Source organism: Notolepis coatsorum, assembly GCF_963971535.1.
Source record: "Notolepis coatsorum genome assembly, chromosome: 20".
Lineage (NCBI taxonomy): Eukaryota > Metazoa > Chordata > Actinopteri > Aulopiformes > Paralepididae > Notolepis > Notolepis coatsorum.
Genome location: NC_140184.1, coordinates 70,146,342 through 70,173,747, shown reverse-complemented (window position 1 = coordinate 70,173,747; position 27,406 = coordinate 70,146,342). Strand labels below are relative to the sequence as shown.

At 45.7% G+C, this 27,406-nt stretch overlaps 1 protein-coding gene across 1 annotated transcript in view; it reads left to right on the top strand.

The window, feature by feature from the left end:
• Positions 1 to 27,406, top strand: part of phlpp2 (PH domain and leucine rich repeat protein phosphatase 2) — a gene marked incomplete at its 3' end in the record, with an annotated part of 293,323 nt that overhangs the window by 28,419 nt on the left and 237,498 nt on the right. The window contains 1 exon segment of the mRNA XM_084337142.1: positions 14,234 to 14,367. Within this exon segment, the coding sequence (XP_084193268.1) occupies positions 14,234 to 14,367 (134 nt within the window).

The window sequence follows — 27,406 nt, the reverse complement described above, 5'->3', positions numbered from 1 at the left end:
AAGACATTCTGAGAAATGACGGCGGGTCCGGGAATCGAACTCGTGTCCCCCAGATCCGTGACGAGCACGGTTTTCCCCGACGCAGAAATAGCGCCGAGATATGCGGTGAGCTACGGGAGCTCCCCGACAATTGCTTTGTCTAGGAAGATATATTTTATTTGTATTTGTATTTTATTTAGTTTATTTAATTAAATTTGTATTTCGTTTTTGTTATCTTTTGTTATTTCAAGTTTGTGTGTGGACCTTGTCTCATCTGAACTGGAGGAATGCGCAAAAATGTGAATTTGAGACATAGACAGTGTTGGTACAACCCCACATTGCTAGAAAATAATGCTAAACACTGGAAAAGGCAATTTATAAGATAGTTCCCCTTTAACAGTCTCCTGCTGGCATTGCCACAAGGGGAGAGGATTTGTGTAGAAATTAAGCCTGTCTTTGCTCTTTAAGCACAACCGTCTGTGTGAATAGTCCACAGCTCCTGCCACAGCCCCTGCCGCCTGCTGAGATCTGCCTAAACCTCTGTTCGGAGACGCTAAGGCCGCAGCTGTGGTCTACCGACTGCCATGATCCTACTGGATACACCAGGCTGGCAGACAGAAGGTGGCCTTTGGCTGGAGCACGGGGCGTGAGATTTTTGGCCACATACTGTGTCAGCAAAGGTTTTCCCTGTGTGGCCAGAACTGTAGTTTAGAATCGGCCCCTGATGGATTTGGGTCGCTAGTCAGAGCAGACGTGGAGTGAAGGAGGGTCAGCAAGGACGTAGGGAGCGCTAATGCACTTGGCAACACAGTCGATACACCGAGACGCAAAGCTGTTTGGCGACTGAATTGACTGGACTGTAAAGTTCCCAGGGCAGGGAAAAGCAGTGAATAATAATAATAATAATAATAACTATTATTTATTCAGGAAGGCAATTGTTACAAAGGGTCAGATTAAACCGAATACATATATTTATTGCCTGAGATCCCATGTATAATATTTGTATATCGTTTGATATCCCTTGTATATTCTTTGTACATATACACGGAATATCCCTTTACCTGGTACAGGACAGACCATAATATTCGTTCTCCTATTGGAAGCGATCCCCTAGGCGCCACGGCCATACCCCCAATGCCGAGTTCAAAGCCACCGCCAAGGCTTGTCTCAACATGCCCGGTTCTGCGCAAGAATACGAGACAGAAATAAGGCTGGTACTAGATTGTTCACCTTACGTATAAATACGTCGCAGGTGGATACAGCAGTAGAGTTACCCAATAAGTTGAAGCCTCACACCACGATACAACGTGCTGTGAAGTGGGCCCGTTTTGCCCCGAAATAGAGCCTTGAGACCGCGTGCGAATTGATAGCTGAAGTGTCAGAGTTTAACGCTGGATCGTCGAGTTCGACCTATTCTATTATTAAGTAATAGTCTATTATGTATAGTGTATCGTGCGGCTACCGTTCTACAGTGACCAGCATTACCAACGTTTCATCGTACCGAGCTAGTGTGCTTATCCAGGCTGGGCTTAACCTGGTGCCGTCATCCGAGGAGCCCTAGACGAGAACCGTGTGGATATGTACACTGGATAACCTACCCGACGACTACAGAGCCCTTTTCGGCTGGATTATATTTGCTTTGGTCCTGTAGCTGTTGGAGCGGAGAATCGTCTACACCCACTGTTGTGTGGGATTTACCCTGTGAGGAGCACCGTCGAGCCCGCCTCTAGTACTCTGAGGCTGGCTAGTTTTCCTCCATGCGGCACTGCATACCGGAGAATAGCTGTTGTTCGTCTACGGATCAAGGGATTATTGCACTGTCTCCTGTACCTGGAGTCTCCTTATTCCTCGTTGACCCAGACTTTCTGCTACCGACAAATCCTCTCCCCTGCTGGCCTACAACCGGAGGGACCCTATTAGTATCTCCAGCTGCCCTACTAGTGTACCATATATAATTATTATGATACAGGTGGTATTAATTATCTCCTGCGTAATATTCTCATGGATTTACGCTCTTGACCTATTCATGCACATTCTTCGCCTTACAAGCGCAACTCTCAATCTTGATAAGTAATGTAAGATAATCTTCGTGCTGCTAATAATTATTCTTCTAAACAGTATTTCTTGTGAAGCCGTGTTATTGTGGGTGTGTTCATCTCATATACCTGTGTACTGTATGGCCAGTAGTAATGTACATAACTCAGTAGTGGTTTAATGATACCATACTTATTCAATACAGTCAGGGAATTGTACCCCTCAGTTACAATTGGTCCTTCGAGCCGGAGGGTAATTAGCGTAATATTAATATAATATTAATATTAACATGGCCAATGATGAACACTCCACAAACGGTTCTCCTAAGCTAGATCGCCCGGAGCGCAGACGGCAGCCACCTCGTTACCTAGAGCAGGGGTTCCCAAACTTTTCAGGCCGGGGCCCAGAAAATAAGGCGTCAGAGAGCCGCGGCCCAATGCACATCGTCTGGCTTTTTTTTTAATTTTTTTTGCCAGGCGACCGATTTTTTAAGCCAAATATCACTTCAATCCTATTAAGTTAGTTCAAGTTAGTTATTCATTTATATGTGCTATTTATGAGAGGGCTAACTTGTTGCAAAATAATAATGATAATAATAATAGCCTCATTCAAATACTATTGTTGCTTCGGTTGTTTTCAGCGTTTTATGTGCATAATCTGTTATTTAGTTTGAAATGTTCGTTGAAATAAGTAGATTTTTCGTTTTTGTTTATTTATTAAGTTAATATAAAACCATATAGTCACATTTTAGAATACAATAGAATAGAATTTTAGAATACAACTAGAAACACTGTCCTGGCCTGCTTCTAAGTTCAGTGGCATAAAAAAAAAAAAAAAAAAAAAAAATCATCTCGCGGCCCACCTTTGGGTCGCGACCCCGACTTTGGGAACCACTGACCTAGAGGACTACGCTGCCAGTCTACTACCTAGCTTTATACAGACGTTAAACGCGGAAAAAGCGGATAGTAAAAGTATGTCAAACCCTACCGACCAGGCGACCCCGCCAGTAGAGACCCTAGTGGGTTCTAACGTAACTGACCAAGCTCACGGGGGGGACCAGGAGGGACCTGACATGACTTTACCCCCCGACAACGCCAACGGGACAGTCCCCGGAGAGCTCCAGGATAAAGAAAGCGCTCCAGGGACGGAACCCGACCCACCACCAGAAGAGACGCACACCCAGGAGATGGACCTCCTCGGAGCGCGACAGGAGAACGGATCTCCAACGAGCACTGCCAGAAGCCGATCACCTCCGCCTGTGTCTTCCCCCAGCGAAGCGGACAAGATGCTGGCGCAGGCATTCATCGCCACCCTGGCAGCCTCCACCGAACGCGATCGACTTCAAGCGCAACAGACGAGCGAGCGCGAACAAGCTGCAGACAACGAGAGCGCCATCACGCGCAACTCCAAGCGCAAGCCCTCAGTGAACGCGAACATTCTGCAACCGAGCGAGAGCGCTTCCAGGCGCAACAAAGGAGTGAAGACGACCGCATAAGACTGGAGACCAGACGCCTTCAGACGGAAGAGAACATTGAAAGAAGCCGCGCCGATGCACAGTGCGCCGCCGCCAATGCACAGCGCGACGCCGCCCATGCCAGCGCCAATGCACAGCGCGACGCCGCCAATGCCCAGCGCGAAGCAGTGCGTGACGCCGCCCATGCCCAGCGCGAGGCAGAGCGCGACCGGCTGCAGGCGCAGATGATGGACAAATTGATTGCCATGGCGACACCCCCTCTCTCCGCACGGAGCTCCCGGAGATCATCACGACAAGGGTCTAGGACACATTCCCCTACCCGACCAAGCGACCCGGGACCTCGCCAACAGGAGGATCCTGTCCACGTCTCCGAACCCCCTCCCCGGCCGGTCCATACGAGACCCAGCAACCGGGAAGAACCGGCCTACGTCGCCGAGAGACTGAACAGAAGACTCCAGGACCTAGCAGAGGAAGAGGAAGAGGAAGAGGAGGAATGTCAAGCCGACCAGCAGCAACGTACTCTGGACCAGGAGGCCCAGTACAGCCCCGACCAGCAGCAACGTACTCTGGACCAGGAGGCCCAGTACAGCCCAGACGTCAGCCCCGAGTCACTGCGCTACAAACCCCCGACTCAACTCACGGGTGAGTTTGACGCACCGCCAGCCCCGAGGAACAGCACCTGGGTACCCGGGCTTCGGTACCCACCAAGTACCAGCCCACGACGACACGTACGGGGAGACTCGCCCAGGAGGCCTCTCCCCCAACGCTCACCGATGTGTCAGCCATCCATGGCATCGTACCTTGGCACACCGACGTTCCCAGATTTTACACACGAGAACAGAGCACAGTACACAAAGCTACGGATGTGCTTAGAGACTATGCTGTCCGACGTCCCAGACGAGACGTACAAATATGCTATCCTCCTCAAGCACCTGAAGGTGCCCAGAGCGCATAATATAGCGCTGGCATATTCCAACTCAAGTACCCCATACACCGCGGCTCTAGTAGCCCTCGACCAACGTTATGGACGCATATGGGACTACGTGATACAAGAGATAAGAGACATCGACCGTCTCCCCCCAGCCAGAGACAACAGAGCATTAGATGACCTCTCTATCAAGGTACAGTCCCTGGTAGGGATGCTGGGGTCCCAAAAGGAAAAAGGGATATACGAACTGTACGCTAACTCTAATGTAGAAAGGATATTAGAGAAGCTCCCTCCCGCCCGACAAGAGCGTTTTCGGCGGCAGAGAGACCACCGCGACCCCAACGGCCCAGAGGCATCCCTCCTAGACCTATCTGAGTTCCTCGCCAGGGAGGTCAGCAGCCTACGACTGGACACGTTCGTGTGGAGTGGACCAAGCCCAAGACCAGGACCTCGGGGATCAAATGATAACCGCCGGTCGGTGACCGTTATGCACCAAGCCGAATCAGTACCGCAGCACAAGAACCACAACACCCCCTCGACGAAAGAGGAGTGGAAGATTGAATGCCAGTACTGTGAAGGGGAACATCGGCTGTATCAATGCGACACTTTCGGGAAGCTGACCACGGACGAGGTGAGTCAGTGGATCAAAGACCACCGCCGCTGCTTCCGCTGCGCGCGCAGCCATATGGCAGCTGAGTGCCGCTTGAAGAAGAAGTGTGGCAGGTGCGGCGGCGCCCACTTGGAGGTCCTGCATGACATCAACAGGCGTCCGCCAGGACAACAAAGTGGGCCCGTCACGGTAATGTACCAGGCCGAGGCGGTGGCACCAGTACCGAAGATCCACCAGACCGCCCCCTGGTGTACCGACTGCTACAGCAGACACTGGGAGTCACGGTGCTACTCGGACGACCGCGAGTCGGCACCACTCCAGAAGATCCAAGGCAACCGACCAACAGGAGTGCTCCACATTGACCAGCATAGCGGGACCCCCCGAGTGCTCATCAAAGTGGTCAGAGTGCTCCTGAGCTACGAGGACAAGGTCCTGGACACTTACGCCGTCCTGGACGATGGGTCTGAAAAGACTCTCCTCCTCGCTTCCGCCGCAGCCCAGTTGGGCCTGCGGGGTGCCAAAGGTACCATGACAATACGCACCATCAGAAGAGACCAGAAGACCATAAAGGGTGAAAAGGTCTCCTTCAAGATAGCAGCGGTGGACCAGCCCGAGAAGCAGTATAGTATTACCAACGTCTTCACCAGCCACGACATAGGCCTGTCACAGTACACCTACCCCATCCCACAGCTGATGGCGAAGTATGTGCACCTACGTAAACTACCTATACCGCTTATCGACGGCGCCACACCGACCCTGCTCATCGGCTCCGACCACGCGGACCTCATTCTCCCAATTGAGGCGGCCCACATCGGACCCAAAGGATGCCCAGTCGCGGTTCAGACCCGACTGGGGTGGACGCTCCAGGGCCCCCTCTACGGACTTGACAGTCAACCCACGTCTACACGCTGCCTACACACAAAGGTGAGCGACACCGGCCACTCTCCCGTACAGCCCGTTGAGAGGCTATTGACATTAAGCGAGAGGCCTGTGAGAGAACCGTGGGCACAAGAGGGAGTTCGGAACTCCACCCCCCTCAGCTGCGCTCCAGACGTAGCTGACCTCAAACCCAGCACCCCAAGCGACTCCTTGATGGGGCGGCCGGAACCGGCCCCTCCTCAGACGGGGTACATAGCAAACAAGAGAAACAGACGGAGGAGGTGGAGGCGCAGCCAAGCACAGATCAAAGCAGTCTCAGGCCCGCTTCCTCCTAACCCCCCTACCATCCCTTTCAGCCCGTCAGAAGCGGGTCAAGGACGGGGACAACTTAAAAGTGGACACAGTCGTCGTGATCATAGACCAGTCACTACCCCGAGCTGCGTGGCCGGCCGGCCGCGTAAGCAAAGTGATCACTGGTGCCGACGGAAAGGTCAGAGCGGCAGAAGTGCTCGTCCAGGGGCGGACATACACCCGACCCGTGGCGAGGCTGATAGAGTTGCCAAGGCTCCCCGACTCGCTTAATGACGACCATGACCCACTGACTTTGTGAATTGCCCTACTCCTCACAACGGACATTGAGTAGTGGACAAGACGGTTAATCTGTCTCTGCTTATCTAATTAGGTGCGGACTAATTAGGAGGCGGCTGTTACAAAGGGTCAGATTAAACCGAATATATATATTTATTGCCTGAGATCCCATGTATAATATTTGTATATCGTTTGATATCCCTTGTATATTCTTTGTACATATACACGGAATATCCCTTTACCTGGTACAGGACAGACCATAATATTCGTTCTCCTATTGGAAGCGATCCCCTAGGCGCCACGGCCATACCCCCAATGCCGAGTTCAAAGCCACCGCCAAGGCTTGTCTCAACATGCCCGGTTCTGCGCAAGAATACGAGACAGAAATAAGGCTGGTACTAGATTGTTCACCTTACGTATAAATACGTCGCAGGTGGATACAGCAGTAGAGTTACCCAATAAGTTGAAGCCTCACACCACGATACAACGTGCTGTGAAGTGGGCCCGTTTTGCCCCGAAATAGAGCCTTGAGACCGCGTGCGAATTGATAGCTGAAGTGTCAGAGTTTAACGCTGAATCGTCGAGTTCGACCTATTCTATTATTAAGTAATAGTCTATTATGTATAGTGTATCGTGCGGCTACCGTTCTACAGTGACCAGCATTACCAACGTTTCATCGTACCAAGCTAGTGTGCTTATCCAGGCTGGGCGGCTTAACCTGGTGCCGTCATCCGAGGAGCCCTAGACGAGAACCGTGTGGATATGTACACTGGATAACCTACCCGACGACTACAGAGCCCTTTTCGGCTGGATTATATTTGCTTTGGTCCTGTAGCTGTTGGAGCGGAGAATCGTCTACACCCACTGTTGTGTGGGATTTACCCTGTGAGGAGCACCGTCGAGCCCGCCTCTAGTACTCTGAGGCTGGCTAGCTTTCCTCCATGCGGCACTGCATACCGGAGAATAGCTGTTGTTCGTCTACGGATCAAGGGATTATTGCACTGTCTCCTGTACCTGGAGTCTCCTTATTCCTCGTTGACCCAGACTTTCTGCTACCGACAAATCCTCTCCCCTGCTGGCCTACAACCGGAGGGACCCTATTAGTATCTCCAGCTGCCCTACTAGTGTACCATATATAATTCTTATGATACAGGTGGTATTAATTATCTCCTGCGTAATATTCTCATGGACTTACGCTCTTGACCTATTCATGCACATTCTTCGCCTTACAAGCGCAACTCTCAATCTTGATAAGTAATGTAAGATAATCTTCGTGCTGCTAATAAATATTCTTCTAAACAGTATTTCTTGTGAAGCCGTGTTATTGTGGGTGTGTTCATCTCATATACCTGTGTACTGTATGGCCAGTAGTAATGTACATAACTCAGTAGTGGTTTAATGATACCATACTTATTCAATACAGTCAGGGAATTGTACCCCTCAGTTACAGCAATGAATGATGTAATAAACATTACTAACACATTAAAACCTCTTAACAGGTACCGTATTCGGGCCGACGTGCCCGCGGGCGGAACGCACAAAGTCACGGCACTTTGCGAGCGTCTAGCACTCTAGCGCCTCAGGGCTGCATTTTTCGCTGAACTTATAAATTACCGAATTAAAGCGTTATTTGAATGCCACCTCACTCGACCAGATCTGTGCCTTGGTTCTCGAGTTACATGACGATATGTCAGGTGTGCAGCTTTTACGCGTGAGCGTCGGATTACCACCCCGGACTCCCGACGCTCTAGAACTGTCAATCATCCACTGATTGTGAAAACTATTGATCAGGGTTGTAGCCAATGAGAGTAGCTTTCCAATGATACCCCACGTGGGGGTGTGCAAATAAGGGATCTAGGTGAAAGGTGATGAGCGAAAACCAGAAGTGAATATTTTTTCCAATGAATGGCCATGGATGAGGAAATGGAGAAATGGAGAGCTTTTTTCTTGGCACACGGTTTACCCGGATCTCTCTAGATCAAATTTGGACCTGTACTACATAAGACTTCAGGCTATGGATTTGCAGTGTTTTCCAGCTTATACCTATTATCTTTTTTTATATATATTCTTTGATAAAATAGCCCTATGTTACTCTATTCATTAGCACTAAAAGTGATTTTCCTTTTAACTTCAAAATGTTATCTTTCACAAGAGACCAGACTTATGCATGTGCTATAAGTATAAAGATAAGTATTCAGTCCTCAAGTTCAAGTAAAAAAATTGCATGTTAAGACCTCATGGGAGAAACGTGGCACTGCTGGAATCCCAACACCAGAGAGTTGGTGGACGTTACAGTACAGTACAGTACAGAGGCAGCATTGTGGCTCTTGCAAATCTAAGCCTCTCTGGGATCTGTAGATGCATTTAGAAGTGGTGCCAATTCAGATATTGAATATCAAGAAAGTGGAAAGTATATATTGCATTTTGTCTCATTTTGTCTCAACTGTGTGGGCTCTAACTTCGAGGCTGATGAATCAAAGACGACATCTTTGACTGTCGTTGACAACAATTTAGGCTCTAGAATAGTGGTCATCAACTGGCGGCCCGTGGGCAACATCTGGCCCACCAAAGCTTTACACCTGGCCCGCAGAATATTATTGAATCCAGAAAATGTGAGGAGGAAAGAAATGCGTTCCGATATTTTGGACAGCCTGGCACCACGAAGGATTAATTGTATTTTTTTGTTAAGCTTTATGTATCTATGGAAAAATAACAAAAACAACAAAATGATTGACCGAGATACAAGTAAGTAGCGCTTAGCTGTTGTGTTAGAGCAATGGATAGCGTGCTGTAAGCAGTGATGGGCAAGCTACTTGGAAAATGTAGCAAGCTACACTACAAGTTACTCTCGATTAAATATAGCTCAACTACAATGGAAGCTATCCCCAGATAAATGTAGCAAGCTACACTACAAGAACATGTCAAAAATAGCTAGCTACATCGGCACTAATTATTTTTTTTTTTTTTAACTTCATGATCAAGTTTCCATCAAACAAAATGACAGGCAAGGGCGGCTAGGTGGTGTAGTGGGCAAGGCACTCGCCACCAGTGTGGAGACGCTAGGATTCGCGTGTTCGAATCCAGCTCTCCACATTGTTTTCAGTTTAGCTGGTCGTCCGCAGTAATACACATTGGCCGTATTACGGGGAGGGAAACTGAAGGGTGGGGATCGGGCGTTGTGAACAAGCGACTCCTACAAGTCGGTTGGTGCGCCTGCGCAGTAGAATCAGGAAGTGTCGGGGGCAGCGTGAGCCTCCCACGCGTTACTCCTCGACACTGAGAGATCGAGCTGCGCAGGTGAAAAGATGCGACTGCTGTTACCTCAAGTACCGGAGGGGACTTGTGCTATGTATGACTTAGTCCACATTGCAGCCGGCTTGTGGGAGGCAAGAAACAGCGTTCGTGACAGGGGAGGGTTGAATTGGATGATACGAAATTGGGATGGGAGAAAATATAGAAAAATGGGAGAAAAAGTGGATAAAAAAAAAAAAATGACAGGCAAAATAAATGCTCAGTTTGATTGTTTATTATAAAACTGAAACAAGCCCTCGGTCTGGCTTTTTGTGTCATCCTTTTAACATGAACTTGTATTATGTACAAAATCCAGGAAGGCCAGTTTAGCTGGGTGCAGCCTCTACAAAAGAAAAGAAAGAGACCATTTGGTTTGATCAGTTTTTATAGTATAGTTTGTTGATTACTTTTGATGCAGTAATGGTCTTTTTCTTTTCTATTCTATCTTTATGTATTATTTATCCCTAAACTCTGCATCTTCTGGCTGCCTGATACCCTCTCCTAGCTGAAACCTGCCCACTTTATCAACCAAAAACACACTTCTTCAATATCTGAATTTTAACTAATAATAACTGTCTTACTGCATTTTACTATTATGCTACCATGTCTATACTACCACCAACTATGCTAATATGTCTATACTACTACAGTACAGTATGTACTCAAGAGTATAACACTCAAGCTCGACACTGCTAGACAAACAATACTACTTATCCTTGGCTGCTAGATGTACCACTCCTGCTGACTTGTTGTACACAATTTGTAAGTTGCTTTGAATGAAAGCGTCAGCTAAATGACCAAATGTATTTAAATATGTAACTCACAAAACATTCCATGGCCCCAAAATCATGTGGGGACCCCCCCTGGGGGTCCTGACCCACAGGTTGAGAACCACTGCTCTAGGTGATATTTTCCCTCTTAGTGTATGTACTATTTATGGTAGTTTGTTTTTTCTTTTCTCCACCCCCATAATATTGTTCATGTTCTGCCTACAGTGAAAGTGTTAGTTAAATCTGTTGACAAAAAGTGCACTGACTTGTGTGCTGTTTGGGAACAGTTGACAATGTTTATGTAAAGCTTTTCATCAGCTTACCTGAATATATGTGTTCTCAAGTTAGTGCTGAACGTGTGGGATGTTGAGAGAAGCTTCGTTTTTGGCGGACACAATAAACACATATGTTGTTGTTATTGACATCATCTTCATCAATGTCATCAGCCCTGGAAACATCGAATCCTTCTGCTATTTCGCGCGGACTAACGGTTCGTTCATTCATTCATGGTCTGTGTTTAGATTTTTTTTACTTCCTGGTTTGCCGAGCTGGAGTGGCATGTCCCGCCCTATCCTGCCTCTGATTGGCCTACACTTAATGTTTTGGCCTAATCGTGAGTCGTCATACTCATACCTAAACCAACCAACCAATCATAGTGGGTTTTCTCCAATAGCATCCAGCTGCAGGACAGAAGAACACGACACTCTCAGGACCGAAGACACTCTCTTTTTTTTGTGTGTGTCTGTTTCTCCGGATATGTAGCGTGTAGCGTTTTTCTGACGCTACGGCACTACTTGATTCGAAAACTAGCTGCGCTACAGAGATCGCTACTTGATTCAAAAGTAGCGACGCTACCATCACGCTACTGAAAAATGTAGTTAAGCTATGTAGCGTCGCTACTTGTAGCTAGCTACTGCCCATCACTGGCTGTAAGGCTGCTTGACTATGGCACAAATCATTATCACGATTATTTTGATTGATATTGAAATCACGATTATTAAACACGGTTACTCATTGATTAGAGAACGTCGTGATTGACGATGACGATGACTGAATCAGTTTCTTCTCGACCAAAGGCTGCCTGTTTAAAAAAATTAATAATGTATTAATGGCCTTTCTGTATTTCTCACCCATCCCCATTTAGTCGTTATGCCAATTCCTTTCCTGGTCGTTGCGCGCATTGCCTCACTGTCAGCCTGGGGAGGGTGTAGAACTACCACATGCCTCCTCCTCCGATACATGTGGAGTCGCCAGCCGCTTCTTCTCACCTGACAGCGAGGAGTTTCACTCGGGGAACGTAACGCATGCGGAGGTTCACGCTATTTACCCCAGATCCCCTCCCTGCTGAACAGGAGCCCCGACCACCAGTAGGAGTCGCTGTTTACAACGACCAAGAGGACACACACCCCACCGGCTTCTCACCCGCTAACACTGCCAACTGTGTTAGTAGGGACGACTGACCAAGCCGGAGGTACCGCTGACAGCTGGATTAGATCCCAGAGTCTCTGTGGTGGTAGGCGAGTGCTATAAAGGCTGCCTGTTTGTCATCTTCTACAAGTTACCGAAGACGTCTCAAAATAACTGGAGAAACGCGCCGTGGCACCGCTGTGAAGGAAGGGTGCGCTGCATTTACAACGCAAGACAAAATGAGAGCAACACAGCATGTGGCACGATAAAGGTTTTATCTTGATTATCTTGTTTTCATGTTCACGAGAAGCCAACATTTGAATTGAAACTTGAGTAATTGCCCAGCCTTAGCGTGCTGTAACTTTTCAGCTGTTGTTTGTTGTGTGTAGGCCTGGGGTGTGTGCCTAGGACAGGCAAAGCTTCAATTATGCAATATTTTATGAATGGAATGCAAAGGAGGCATACAGGTTCAACATTACTGAAAGTTGGTATGATGAATGCATACTTATCAATCCATTCAAGCTGCGGTTTTCCACGTCAACCTTCTGCTTTAAGTTCTTTGAGAGTGACATTGTTTCTTGCCTCAGTTGCCTGACAAACAATTCAAAAGGCTTTTTCTTCCTGCAAGCGTTTTCCACCAATCAGGATACTGCATAATAGCGTCAAAACCATTGATGGACAACATGACAGCTCCCCAAAAGTGAAGCCAAACAATTTTGCTAGCAGTCTGTTCACACCAATATACTAATAGAAATAACATAAATTTAGTAAGAAAGTGAAAATATGAAACAATAATAGGCTAATTAGGCCTTTTCCTGGCCCTTGGACAAAAGTAATTGATGTTCTCTAATCTTTTTTGTGTGTGAAAAAACGAGAGAGATAGTGATTATCTCATCTAAAATGTTACTATTTTGTAAACAAAGGTATGTATTTTGCTAATATGATATGAAATGATATGATATGAAAAATAAACATGGTCATTGGTCAGGCAGAAAACAAAGTTGTCTAGGGTAAATAGAATGACTTCCATGTGACTTCGTGCTTCCATGTAAATGGAAAAAATTACAATAAACATAACTTTGACTTTGACATTGACATTGCTAGCTACTGGACATGGCCAAAATAACCTGCCAGTAAATGCTATTATGTGCCTATACGCTGATGATGTGTTTCTCGTCATTCCTAACTTTGAACTCCAGACTTTGCACTGGGCTGTCAGGGAGATGGGATCTCCTTCTGCTTCATTGATGCACCGTCTTTATAATGTTGTGAAAGATTAGCTCTAATGGTGCGTTTCACCCACAGTACTTCTGACCTTATCGTCCCAGTCATCACTATAATCACCGCCCGGGACCATTTTCACCACCGTCTTTAGTTCATTAGATGTTTGCTTATAATGCTGTGTTTTGATGTTAATAATAATAATAATAATAACAATAATAAAATAAGATAAGATAAGATAAGATATTCCTTTATTAATCCCCTTGGGGAAATTCCAGTGACACACACATACAGCTCATCGTCTCATTAATAACAACATATCACAATCATTACATTTTTACAGTAACAACGGCACAACATAAATTCACACAGACATGTACATTTGTTGACACATGTCATCTACAGAATGCCTGAGACGCCATATGCGATAGTCGGCTGCAACAACAACAAAGTGTCTGAAACAAAGTGTTGTGTAAAAAAAAGTATTAATGTAAAAAAAGAAAAAAGTGTAAAAAAAAGTATTCACTGTGCTAAGAATATAACCCAGATGACTAAGTTGAAAATGATATTGCTTTGTGGTTTTAGGCCACGCTTTAGTTTAGTTTAGTTCACCATGGAAATTGGTAGAATTACGTGTCCTTAAGATGACATCACTCAGAGGACAAATTCAACATCACTAACTCAGTAACTCAAACCAAGTAAATTTGGGCAAGATTACTTCCAGGTTTGGGATAGTTAAGATCACGTGCAATAATGAATCTCTTCACTATCCTTCCCGTAAAGACTGAAGGTAAAGCTACTGTATGCACACATCCCTCCGTGCTCATTACGCGTGGCCGGCCTGTGTGGCCTCATTAGAAGGCAGGGGATGATGTGAAGTAATTGTTCACTCTCTGGAGTGGACGAGCACGTAGTGTGTGTGTGTTGTAAGTGGCTATTACGGTTGTTGAAAGATACACCCTTATTTGGATACGAGAGAGAGGGGAAGAGACCCTTCTCATTGCTGTTGTGATGTGAGTGTTATTACGCCATTTCCCTTTGTCGTCCAATAGGAGGCTGGATCCCTCTGAGCGTCCTCTCCAGATGGTGTACGACTACCTGGCAGCGGTGGGCTACAAGAACCCCCTCCGGGTCCAACGAGAGGCGGCCAACTCCGACCTCAGCTGTATGATCCGCTTCTACAGTGGTGAGTGGTGACCCCGGAGAGACGCACCCTGGGGGGGGGGACGCTGCTGTCCATGCAGTGGGATGCAAATGCAGTCATCTTATTTAGTTTATTTGACAATTATTAAAATGCACGTTACAACAAGTCATGCATCCTAAAATGATCAAGGATGGAGACTTATTTCCATTGTGGTCCTTGTTGGGTCTCAGCACATAGTATTTACATAGATGTTATTATCATCAGCCTACAGTATATTTCTAAAGGTAAAATAAAAAAAACATTGTTAGTCAAATCTGTACAAAATGTACAGATCTCATGCACTAAAGCAGGAAGCCTCCCTCCACCGTCTGTCTCCTGAGGGACATTTTCAAGGAGCCATTTCCTAACGTTCACCTTGAAACTATACAGTTTGATGGTCAAAGGAGACTCATTCCACTTCTGTGCTCCTGTGTGAGTATATGAGCACTGTCCCATTTTTGTTCTACACCTTGGAGGATGCAAGTTTGCCAAGCCAGATCTGGTTCTGTGGTTGTGTGATTCTCTAACTCTCGAACACTTGAACTATTTAGCATTTTCTAGTTTACCACATGAGAAAGCACAACTGGGAGATTCAATGGAAAATATTTCCCTTCATTCAGTTAATTTCTAGTTCCAAAAATTGTTATTATTTAAAACTATAAATGAAATAAATTACCATTATCTTGGCCACTATTAGCCGACCCAGTAACCAAGGGCGAAGCAGTTTACTATTAGGTTTACTCTAAGTGAATGAGATATGGATCCAGGTTTAGAACTGGACTCGCTTAAGGTGGCCGCCAATAGAGTTCCATCCCAGAATAGCAATTCATTATGACATGTCACCTCTAATGTTCTATCCCTATGAATGACCCATTGTGGCCACAATCGACCATCTGAATCCATGACGTGCTTCTGCTTAATGCTCACTAGTTACTGTACTGCCCGCCCAGCTCAGTTCTGCTGGGAACGGGCCTGAAGCTCTGAGAATGGACTGTGGCTCTGCTGCAGATAACATGGCCCGAACAAAAGGTTCTGTCATGGTCTCCTTTGATCGTGTGTGTGTGTGTGTGTGTGTGTGTGTGTGTGTGTGTGTGTGTGTGTGTGTGTGTGTGTGTGTGTGTGTGTGTGTGTGTGTGTGCGCGTGTGTGTGCGTGTGTGTGTGTGTGTGTGTGTGTGTGTGTGTGTGTGTGTGTGTGTGTGTGTTTTGATCTCCTCTTTCCTGGCTGCTGGATTATTTAATGTGTGTATACAGCTAGTTCTAGACCCACTCAGCCAATTGACGAGTTTATCATGTATACGCCGTTGTCTGAATCAAAGTACTTGGTGAAATTATTCTGATGGCTTTTAATAGTCAGTGGGATCATTTTGCCTCTCTCTGCCGTGTGCTTCTGTTGCACAATCTGCGCAGGGACGGTCTGTCTCACTGAATGAGGCATAATAGATCTATATGAGCCACTTAGTCAATCCCTTCTCTCAGCTGACAGCGTGGTGGCCTGTTTGGCTCTTCAGTCTACTGTGCTGAGGTTCCATTCAGATGAGTGATGTATCTTCTGGGTGAAGGCAGCAGCTCAGTCAAGGCTGCTTGTGAGTGATGCCTGTCAGACGCAGCCTCCAGTAAAAGCAACCTTCATTATCTACAGCTTAGGACACAGCAGCACAGACACCTATATATCAGCTTAGGACACAGCAGCACAGACACCTATATATCAGTTTAGGAAGCAGCAGCACAAACACATATCAGTTTAGGAAGCAGCAGCACAAACACATATCAGTTTAGGAAGCAGCAGCACAACCACCTATATATCAGTTTAGGAAGCAGCAGCACAGACACCTATATATCAGCTTAGGAAGCAGCAGCACAAACACATATCAGTTTAGGAAGCAGCAGCACAAACACATATCAGTTTAGGAAGCAGCAGCACAGACACCTATATATCAGCTTAGGAAGCAGCAGCACAAACACATCAGTTTAGGAAGCAGCAGCACAAACACATATCAGCTTAGAAAGCAGCAGCACAGACACCTATATATCAGTTTTTAGGAAACAGCAGCACAAACACATATCAGTTTAGGAAGCAGCAGCACAAACACCAATATATCAGTTTAGGACACATCACATCACACCAGGGTTGCCTGGTGACTCACTCACCAACCCCCTCATTCCTCCACCTGGAGGCTGGCTGGCTTCCACCCCCTCATTCATCCACCTGGAGGCTGGCTGGCTTCCACCCCCCCTCATTCCTCCACCTGGAGGCTGGCTGGCTTCCACCCCCTCATTCCTCCACCTGGAGGCTGGCTGGCTTCCACCCCCCCCCCCCCCTCATTCCTCCACCTGGAGGCTGGCTGGCTTCCACCCCCTCATTCATCCACCTGGAGGCTGGCTGGCCTCCACCCCCTCATTCCTGCACCTGGAGGCTGGCTGGCTTCCACCCCCCCTCATTCCTCCACCTGGAGGCTGGCTGGCCTCCACCCCCCCTCATTCCTGCACCTGGAGGCTGGCTGGCTTCCACCCCCCCTCATTCCTCCACCTGGAGGCTGGCTGGCTTCCACCCCCTCATTCCTGCACCTGGAGGCTGGCTGGCTTCCACCCCCCCTCATTCCTGCACCTGGAGGCTGGCTGGCTTCCACCCCCTCATTCCTCCACCTGGAGGCTGGCTGGCTTCCACCCCCCCTCATTCCTGCACCTGGAGGCTGGCTGGCTTCCACCCCCTCATTCCTGCACCTGGAGGCTGGCTGGCCTCCAACCCTCTGTGCTGCTGCGGCTGATGAATAAGTACTGTATAACAGTTAGGGCTGTCTTAAATACTTTGAAGCTTCGAAGCTTCATTCGATGGCACAAGCTTCGAACATAGAAAAAAAAATGGAGGTAAAAAAAAATATAATAATAAAAAAAAAAATCCCAAAATCTTGCGCCTCCATTCCAATGAAACGAAAGTAAGCGGCGCCTCGACTCCACCTCTCTACAACAAGCACGTGGAGATTATCTGTGTTGAAAACAACAAGGACATGTGCAGCAGACATGTCGACGAAGAAGTCATCAGACGTGTGGTTACACTTTAAAATATGCAAAGACAATGCCCAGATATGCCAGAAGAAAATGGCATATCACAACTCTACAACAACTTTGTCAAATCACCTAAAAAACGTAAGTATCGTTGTACACGACGGCGACGCCACACAAAACATTAATAAGGCTATGCCTATGCTGCTATGACTAATGTGTTACCAAGTTGGCAAATTTAATTGTAATCATCTGCTTTTGTAGGTGCATTGTCTGATATAATTATAAATAATAAATGATAAATTAAATATAATATAATATAATTGTTTGCTTGATAGACGAAGGTTGCAACATAATTATGTAATAATAATAATAATAATAATACATCTATTTTATATAGCGCTTTTCCTTTTTGCTCAAAGACGCTTTACATGGGCAGGAGAGACAAACTATGGCAAAACTAAAAACAGAACAAAACAGAACAAAATAATACATGACAAAATAAAATAAAATAAAACCGACAGAATTAGAGGTCAAAAGCAAGATTGAAAAGGTGAGTTTTGAGGGCTGATTTAAAAGATGTCAGGGTGTTTGCATCACAGATATGGCTGGGGAGGGCATTCCAGAGGGAGGGGGCAGCAGCAGCAAAGGCCCTGTCGCCCCAGGTCCGGAGCTTGGTCGTGGGAGGTGTTAGGAGGTTGGCATCTGCAGACCTAAGGCGACGGGTGGGCGTGTGACGGTGGAGGAGGTCGGACAGGTAGGGAGGGGCAAGCTTGTTGAGGGCTTTAAATGTGATGAGTAGTATTTTAAAATGTATCCTGTATTTGATTGGAAGCCAGTGGAGGTCGTGGAGGACAGGGGTGATGTGATCAGAGCGACGGGTGGAGGTGAGCATGCGGGCAGCAGAGTTTTGGACATATTGGAGTTTATTGAGAATAGTGTTTGGTGAGCCGTAGAGGATGCTGTTGCAGTAATCTAGTCTTGATGATATGAATGCATGAACCAGTGTTTCAGCAGCGGAGAGTGATAGGGAGGGGCGAAGACGAGCAATGTTCCGGAGGTGATAGAAGGCCGATTTGGTTATGTGGTTCACATGGGGGAGGAAAGAAAGGGTGGAGTCCAGGATGATGCCAAGGTTACGGACGTGAGTGGAGGGGGTGACAATGGTACCATCAATATTTAGGGTGAAATCCTGGGTGTGGCTGGTGAGGGATTTTGGACCGATAATGATGATTTCTGATTTATTGCAGTTTAATTTGAGAAAGTTATTTTGCATCCATGTTTTGATGTCTGTGAGGCAGGTGCTGAGGGTGGAGAGAGTGGCTGGAGTGATAGTCTTGGTGGAGAGGTAGAGCTGAGTGTCGTCTGCATAACAGTGAAAACGCAGGCCATGTTGGCGGAGAATCAGACCAAGTGGAAGGATGTAGAGCAGGGGTAGGCAACCCTAGGCACGCGTGCCTGCAATTTTTTTTTTGTTTTTTTTGCTCTGAAATATTATAGTGAAATATTTTACACTGTTGTCGCATTTATCTTGTTGAAATCCTCCCACAGGTTCTTTTTACTACCACATATTTAATTGAGACCCTTTATTTGTTTATTATTTCAATTTAGCTGGAAATACATTGCTACATCATTCAGTAACATTTGCAGAGCCTTATAACAAAAACATTATTACGGTCACCATTGTGACCAGTGGGATTAATCAACAATTTTTATTATTTATTTTTCTATTTCATTGAACATTGCACATGTTAAAAGCCATTTTTTTTACTCAAAATGTGAGTATTACCAAGTCAACTTGTGTTCTTAAAACAATGACAATAAACATAGTTTTATTAGGTTGAAATAATGTGGTTGTATACTTATTTTTCTGTTAACTTATTATGGATTGAAAACTGAAAACCTTAATGCACAGTAAAACTCAATATTTTTAAGTTATGGTAACTTATTATTATTATTTTTTTTACAGTGTAGTCTTGCGATCAATCAAAACTTATTTACACGATATACCTCACATTCACCCTCCATTCACATCCTGGTGTTCTCCTGGTGTTCTCCATTAGGCCTGTAGGTGGAGCTATGACAGCACACGTACAGTACACACACCGATGGTGTGTGATGTGTCCAAAAATGAATGGGCAAATGTGAGTGAAATGGTCGCACTGTATGCAGCTGTTTGTCTGCATTGCATCCCCCCCCCCCAACTCAGATTTAGGGTTGATACAACCATCATAATAATATTGTTAATAATAACAATAACAATAATGATGTAATAATGTAAAAATTATCATTAAAAATACCTGATTATCAGAAAAAAGAATTACGATGCATGGAATATTGTTGAGGCACACTAGTTACAACTATATTTCAAACAGGCACTCCATGTCAAAAAGGTTGCTGACCCCTGATGTAGAGGATGAAGAGCAGGGGACCAAGTACTGAGCCTTGGGGGACACCATGAGTGATGGGGGCAGTGGGGGATTTGCAGTTGTTGATAGAGATGAATTGGTGCCTGTGTGAGAGGTATGATTTGAGCAAGGTGAGGGGGATTCCGGAGATGCCAACGGAGGACTGGAGACGAGTGATGAGGATGGGGTGACTGATGGTGTCAAAAGCAGCGCTGAGGTCTAGGAGAATGAGGATGGAGAGGGAACCAGAGTCGGCAGAGAGTAGAGCCATATGAAATCCGTTTTATTATTTTCCAAATTCCATTTAATTTTTTCCCAAATTCCGTTTTTTCCGTTTTAATATTTCAGAATTCTGTATTTTGCTTTTTATGCTCATTTTACCATCAGAAATAGTGTCTAATAAGTGGGAATGAATAAATGTCTACAATTGAATATGATATAACAGTCCATTTAATGTTTTTAAGTGCTGCAACTCAGAAATACAGTTACATTTTACACAATACTTTTCAAATAATATTGTGACAAAATAAAAATACACATTTCAAGTGTAAACAATAGATACAGCTAGCTACTACTGACATTATCACAATGTCAGTAGCTATAGCTATATCTATTTTATTGTGATGAAATATAGTAATGCATAATTTAGGCACCTTTAGTTTAGTTTATTTCGTTTATAAAGGACAGTGTATAATGACAATCGTTTGCATTAAACAAATTAATTGAAAATGGGGGACCCTGATGTAAACAAGACGAAAGTCTTTCTCTGGTCTGCATCCCCTTAACAATTGTGTGTATTGAGCTGTACTGTATTGTACCCATTCTGCAATCTGTTAATAAAGTTTTCAATCAATCAATCAACCAGATCTAGCAAGAAGCTATCATTTCCATCTATAGTCCTATGTACTGTAAAACGTTTCATAGCTATTTAAGTTTATTTCGATTATAAAGGGCAGTGTATAATGACTCGTTTGCATTAAACAAATGGATGGGTGCACTAGATTTAGCAAGAAGCGATCATGTCCTAACGTTATAGCTATTTAATCACAATAGTGTCGCAAGTGTTTTTGTGGCTCCAGTCCACGGAACGTTGACAGAATTAGCAAAACACCTTATCGCCGGAGGCATAAAAGTCATTAGGATACTGCTCTGCTCTGAATTGAGGGCTTATTGGGGAATTTATTAGCTTCTTGACGATGTAAACACCGAAGCAGCGAGACGCTTGGGAGACTGCCTGTGTTGTGTGTAACCCGCTCTAGCGTCCGCCTCCCCGGTCGCGTGTGCACCAAGCGTTCCACCCAAAAACGGAATTTCAGTCCAGATTAGGCCAAATTCTGCAATATTCCACGTTTTGCAGTTGATTCCATTTTTATTGGTCAATTCCGCGATTCCGTCCGCGATTCCGTGAACGCGGATTTCATATGGCTCTAGCAGAGAGGAGTATGTCGTTGGTGACCTTTAGAAGAGCAGTTTCGGTGCTGTGTTTGGTGCGGAATCCGGATTGAAATGTATCATAAAGGTTATTGTTGTCGAGGTAGGATTTTAATTGGGAGGCAATGTCATGTCGTTGGCTGTGAGAGCAGCCCCACTGCACCCAGGCAGCGCAGCCGAGTGAAACCTTGTTGGCACAGTCACGAAAGGGGCTACTTAATTAATTAATCCAATCCACTTTATTTATAGAGCACATTTTAAAACAACAACGTTTACCAAAGTGCTGTACAAGTCCCACAACATAAGATAAAAAAAAAAAATAATAATATTATAATTATATATATATATATATATATATTTTTGAAGCTTCGAATTAAAATCGAAGCTCGGCCCCGAAAAAAGCTTTGATTGCCAAAAAAAGCTTTGAAGGTCAGCCCTAATAACAGTCTCTCGGCTACAGTGTGCCATACGGCAGCAGACACAGTAGATACAACCGTGTCGTTTATTCTACACACCGACCCTCTGGGTGAACCATTCCACTGCAATGCAATTAGTCTTAATAAAGGTACAGTAATGTAAATAAACACACCCATCTGGCTTTTCCTTTGTCTGCCTGTCTGGTTTGTGGAAGTACTTTCTAGCCGTGTTGACAGGTCGTGATTGGAGGGAAAGAGGGAGGATGATGTTCTGTAATGATGTCTCCACTATAAATAACCGGACTGGTGCCACTACTGAGTCAGTGTCTCTGGGCCCGGAGCCGCGCCCATACCGCCAGGGGCAGAGACGACCACAGTGTCTCTCGCGTTCTATACGCGGCCTGCACCTCATCCCTCCCACGCATCATCCCTCCCACGCATCACGACGGAAAAACCTCCTCGCTACGTTCGGCAGCGCGCCCACTGGCTCCAGTCAAAAGGGAGGAAAACTTTATTTGAACCGGATGTGTTGCTCGTAGCGCTTGTTTAGCCGTCCGATCTCCAGCTCAATGTGGGCCTTATTCTCTGTCCTAGTGTGTCCTAGTGGAAGCAGACGTCGTGTGCCCAGTGCCCACTGAGAGCTGGCCGTGGCCAGGACTCGTAGCCCGCAAGCTAGCCAGGCCCTGGGAGACTTCCCCTCTCTTTTATCAGTCGCGTGGGAAAACACAAGACCCAGGACCAGGCAACACTCTTAACCCCCGACACTCTTGGCCAACGGGGATGACTGGACGGGGCCAGTTGTCTGCCCAGTTGAGGAGGAAGTAGTGAACAAACTTGTGTGGGAATGTATTGTGTGCACCGTTGTCACGGTGATGTTGAATGACCTCATTATGTTCACCACTACTTATCCAGATTTGATGTCCAGGCAGGAACTCTCTACCAGCTATTGTAATGACCCATGACCTCTTTTCTTGATCGACTGTTGACTCGACTGTTGCTTCACTTTCTCTGAGGCAAGCAACAGTTGCGAGTGGAGGATCAAGAAAGGAGGGCGGGGCTTGAGCTGGGTCATAGTGGAGAGGTACGTGAGCTCCTTCTCCCCAGCACCTGCATGCCTTAGTAGCCATTGTCAGGAGTAAATCCCCTGACTAAATCAGATGAGGGGATCTGTCGCCCAGCTGTAAACAACACCGCCTGTACAGGAACCCACAATGCTTTGTTGTTGTTACTTGCAATGTGTCTGTTTTTGTCTACTTCTTGTCCCAATTCAGACATCTCACCAATTTTAACTGTACATTGGAGGGGGTTGGGTTAGGACATTTACTGTACATTACTGTACATACAATCATCTGTATGCTCTAATGTTCTTCATATTAGTTGCATCGTTTTACTCAAGTTGTTGTAGATCATTCAGATTTCTTTGTGTCATTGTCAAGTCAAAAAGGGTTAACTTAATCATGAATGTTATAGATAGAATCAACACAAAGTTTTATTATCTTGGTTGTAAGATAAGGTTATATTTATAGATATAAGATATGTATATATATAGATTAGGGATGTCCGATATTATCGGCAGTAAAATGGAATCGGAAAATATCGGTATCTGTTTAAAAAAAGAAAAAAACAATAACAATATTTGTTATATATATATCCAGTGAAATGATTAGTTATCTGAAATTATTCAGTTTTTGGGGGGGGGGGAAACCCTGCATATATCGGTATCGGTTGATATCGGTATCGGAAATTAAGAGTTGGACAATATCGGAATATCGGTATCGGTAAAAAAGCTAATATCGAGCATCCCTAATATAGATATATATATGTATATGGTGTATTGTGAATGAGGTACACTGGGGGACATACAGTAAGACTATGTCTTCCCCTGGTCTACATCCCTCTACCAATTATGTGTATTGAGGCATGCTGCTTTGTACCCATTCTGCAATCTATTAATACTATTTTATCGTTATTATGTTTCGTTTTCAATCTATGTATCAGGCTGGCTCGCGCCTTATATCATCTGTTTTTTAACAAGGTGAGGCGCCGCGCCATACAGTGTGGCGTTCGCCACTCGTGTTTTGTCAGGAGGACAGGGAATTGTATGAGGGGCCGTTTAGGCCATATACCGTCACTGTCACATATACATATTATTATGTAATAGCACGACGACAGGGAATTGTGTTTTTTGGACATATATGTATATTAGGGCTGTCCCCGACTAAGGATTTGGATGGTCGACTATGATAGGCCAAAATTTGCTGTTCAACTAAATTTGCAGTTTTTTTTTGTCAAAAAAAAATCATTTATCATTCCATTTGGGCTGTGGGGGGTGCTTAATGTCTGAAGGAGTCGACTGAAGGCTTCTTGTCCTCTGCAAAAGCATGCAATTGGTCCACTGATGGATACATTTTGATATTTGTCTAGTCTGTGTGTTCATTAGATGGGTGAAATCCTCTTTCAGTGCCTCTGTGCCTGTTTTCGTAGGCAGTTAGCCTCTGGTATGCGTGCCATTAGCGTTAGCCACGCTTCTAGGCCTCTTTTCTTTTGGAAATAATGATAAAACTTAAAAAAAAAAAAATTTAATACATTTTTATTTTACTTTTTTTTGTATTCGACTAAGAGGTTGGCAGTCGACTACGGCTCCTTTCGACCGATTAATCGACTAATCGACTAATAGGGGTCAGCCATGTATATATATGTATATGTATATGGTATGTTATGAATGAGGTACACTGGGGTAAATAAGAGTTTAATGTCTTTTCCTTGGTCTGCACCCCCCTAACAATTGTGTGTATTGAGGCGTGCTGCTTTGTACCCATTCTGCAATCTGTTGATACGATTTTCAATCTATATTATGTCAATCTATATGTCATGCTGGCTCGCGCCGTGTATCACCTGTTTTTAACAGAGTGAAGTGCCGTGCGGGGCCATACGGTGTGTCCACATTCCCCACTCGTGTTCAGGAGGTCGGGGAATGGTATGAGGGGCCGTTTAGGCCATATACCGTCACTGTCACATATACATATTGAAGTGTCTCGTATGTCCACTCGTATTGTGGTTTTGGACATATATGTGTGTGTGTATATATATATATATATATGGTAAATTGAAAATGGGGTGCCCTGCCCTGGGCTACATCCATCTAACAATTGTGTGTATTGAGGCGTACTGCATTGTACCCATTCTGCAATCTGTCGATACAATTGTTGTCCCCCGGAAGACCGGGACTACAGGTTCGCCCTTCGGGGGAACCGTGGACGGGCCACGACACGAAGGAGGTGAATAGAAGGAGGTAACGGGTTTCCCCGTTGCCCTGGGTGGTTTTATGTACTGTACGTACTGTTTTGTTGTTGGGTGTGACTGTGGTAGTGGGACGCTGGAAAGCGTTCCCCACTCTCGCCCACGTTGTACATAATTCCTCTATTCTTTGCACTGTACATACGATGATTGTTGTTGTTTACGTTGGGTTTTTGTAATAAAAAAGCCTGAGTGAAACCGGTGGGTTCTGTTCAACAGACGTGCAATTATTCCTCCATTACCATGTCTGATGTGGTACCAGACGATGCCTATTATTATTGTAATGCGCTTTGAACCCGCTGCCCCCTTTCTATTGAAAACTTGAACTGGAATTACACTTGGCGGGGGGCCTTTGAACCTAATCATGTGTGTGCTGTGATATGACGTTTTAGTCATATCCCCCATGGAATATGGCATTTTACCTCTCCTCGGGGAGGTGAAATGGTGGCGTTTCTCGTGCCTTTTCCGTCAGCAGGTCCTTTTTCAGTTATGTAAAATGACTGTCTGGTATACTGGTTTTGGTCGAGTGCCCCACCGATTCTATTATTATTGTAATATGATTTGACCCCGCTGCCTCCTGGCGTTTAGCCTGGAGATTTGCGAGCGGTGCTTGGAGTTCCATTTCTTTTTATTTGAAGAATGGGAACTGGCGTTGCACTCGGTGGCGGCATTGTGCTTGATCGTGTGCGTTGGATATGACGTTTTAGTCTTATCCCCCATAAGAATATACCTGGTATGATTTCTGACTGATACTAGATTGTTCAGTGACCCTGCAGTCTGTGTTGTTTATAATAACGTTGAAGCCGCTGTATCCGGTGGCGCTCAGCCCGGAGGCAGGCGGGCGGTGTCTGGTCCCGTTGTTTCAAATTGGGACCGGCGTTATGCCTGAAGGGCGTCCTTTACAATCTGTTCATATGTGTATATAACGTTTCGGTCTTCTCCTTCGAATCGAAATAGGTCGATTTTCCGGTCCCAGTAATGGGGACTGGTTGAAGGCAGGGTGATTCAGACCCATGTCTCCCGATCGGTTGATTTTGGGAGGAGGCATGGTGAAGGTTTCCATCCTTGGTATGGGCTGTTAGACAGCCCCCCCTACTGCTGCAAAAGGGGATGACGTCTGCCCACACAGAGTGGTCCTGCTTGTCATTCGAATATGGGGTTGAAAGACGCACAGTGGTACAGTGCTGTGTTTTTCTCCCCGACTCGTATGTGAGTGGATGACGAGTAGAGGGTTTAGACTGAGTTCCACATCTCTGATCGTCTTTTACAGCTGTGTGTATTGAGCGTGTGGTGGAGTACCCGTTCTCCAAGCTGTTAAGTTGGATTGAAAAGGTAGTTTTCAATTGGTTGGTCAATCATTGATGTGGGACCTCGGCCACTGGGCTGTGTCACATCTCACGTGGCGGACTTCGCCGACTCCCTCTGTGGGGTGCCGGCCCAATACGGTGGGGAGGTAGTGGGCCTATTCTGCCTCCCTACGGCCTAACATTTAGGTAATTAGAGGTCAGTGCTCCCGGGTTCCGGGTGTTTTTCAACACTGCCGTTAGGAACCGGGCACGCCCCCGGATCTGTCGGAACAGCATAGAAACTGCGTTTTCTATGTGTACAGATGGGAAGGAGGGTTTTTTATGTAGGTTTCCCTCGTCCGGGCTGACAGTACTAAGGTATTGGTCAGCCTGTAGGTCCCTGTAACCCCTGGGGGGCTCGGTGAGAGGGTTCGTCTGGTTAGACGCAGCCAGAGACCCCCAAGAGAGGGTGACGGGGCAGGCCTGTGGTCACAGGGGGGGGGGCCAGTGGAAGTGGGCCAGTGGAATGCTGCTCTCGGGCGGTCAGTCCCTCTAGCGCTTCTGTGACTTACGGCCAGGACGCATACCCCCTGTCTGTTTTACGGGGGGCAGCTGCGTTAGGTGACACAGGACTCGCCTTGGCCGCGCCGGGCGGGGTCAGTCTTATCCTAGTGTCCGCCGGGTGTCAGCCATGCTCTGCTATACTGGTCACCTCAGGGCTCTACGCTAACCTTTTTCCCAAGGAGCACATGTGCTCCTAAATGAAAAAATTTAGGAGCACACAAAGAAATTTAGGAGCACCCAAAAATATTTAGGAGCACAGTGAAAATATATATATATATATATATTTTTTTCAAAAATAAATGTATATTTGTACTGTGCGTGCATGTGTGTAAATTAGCTCTTGCTACAACCCTGCATGTTTACATTTTGTATTTTGTACTTGATGTACATGTGCTGTCCCTATCAAATAAACTATCAAATCAAACTACTGCTACAAAAGGTTCAGTCACTTAACTTTAGCTTTTGCCCCTTTTATGCATACAATGCCTATGTTTTGGCTGTGTTGCTCTTCTAGAAAAATAATCCTTTCAGGGTTGCCTATTGAAATACTGTACACCTGTTATGGTTTGTAACCGACCCCAATCGCACAACACAAGACAGGTATGAGAGTAAGCCCAAACAGGGCATTTATTAAATACA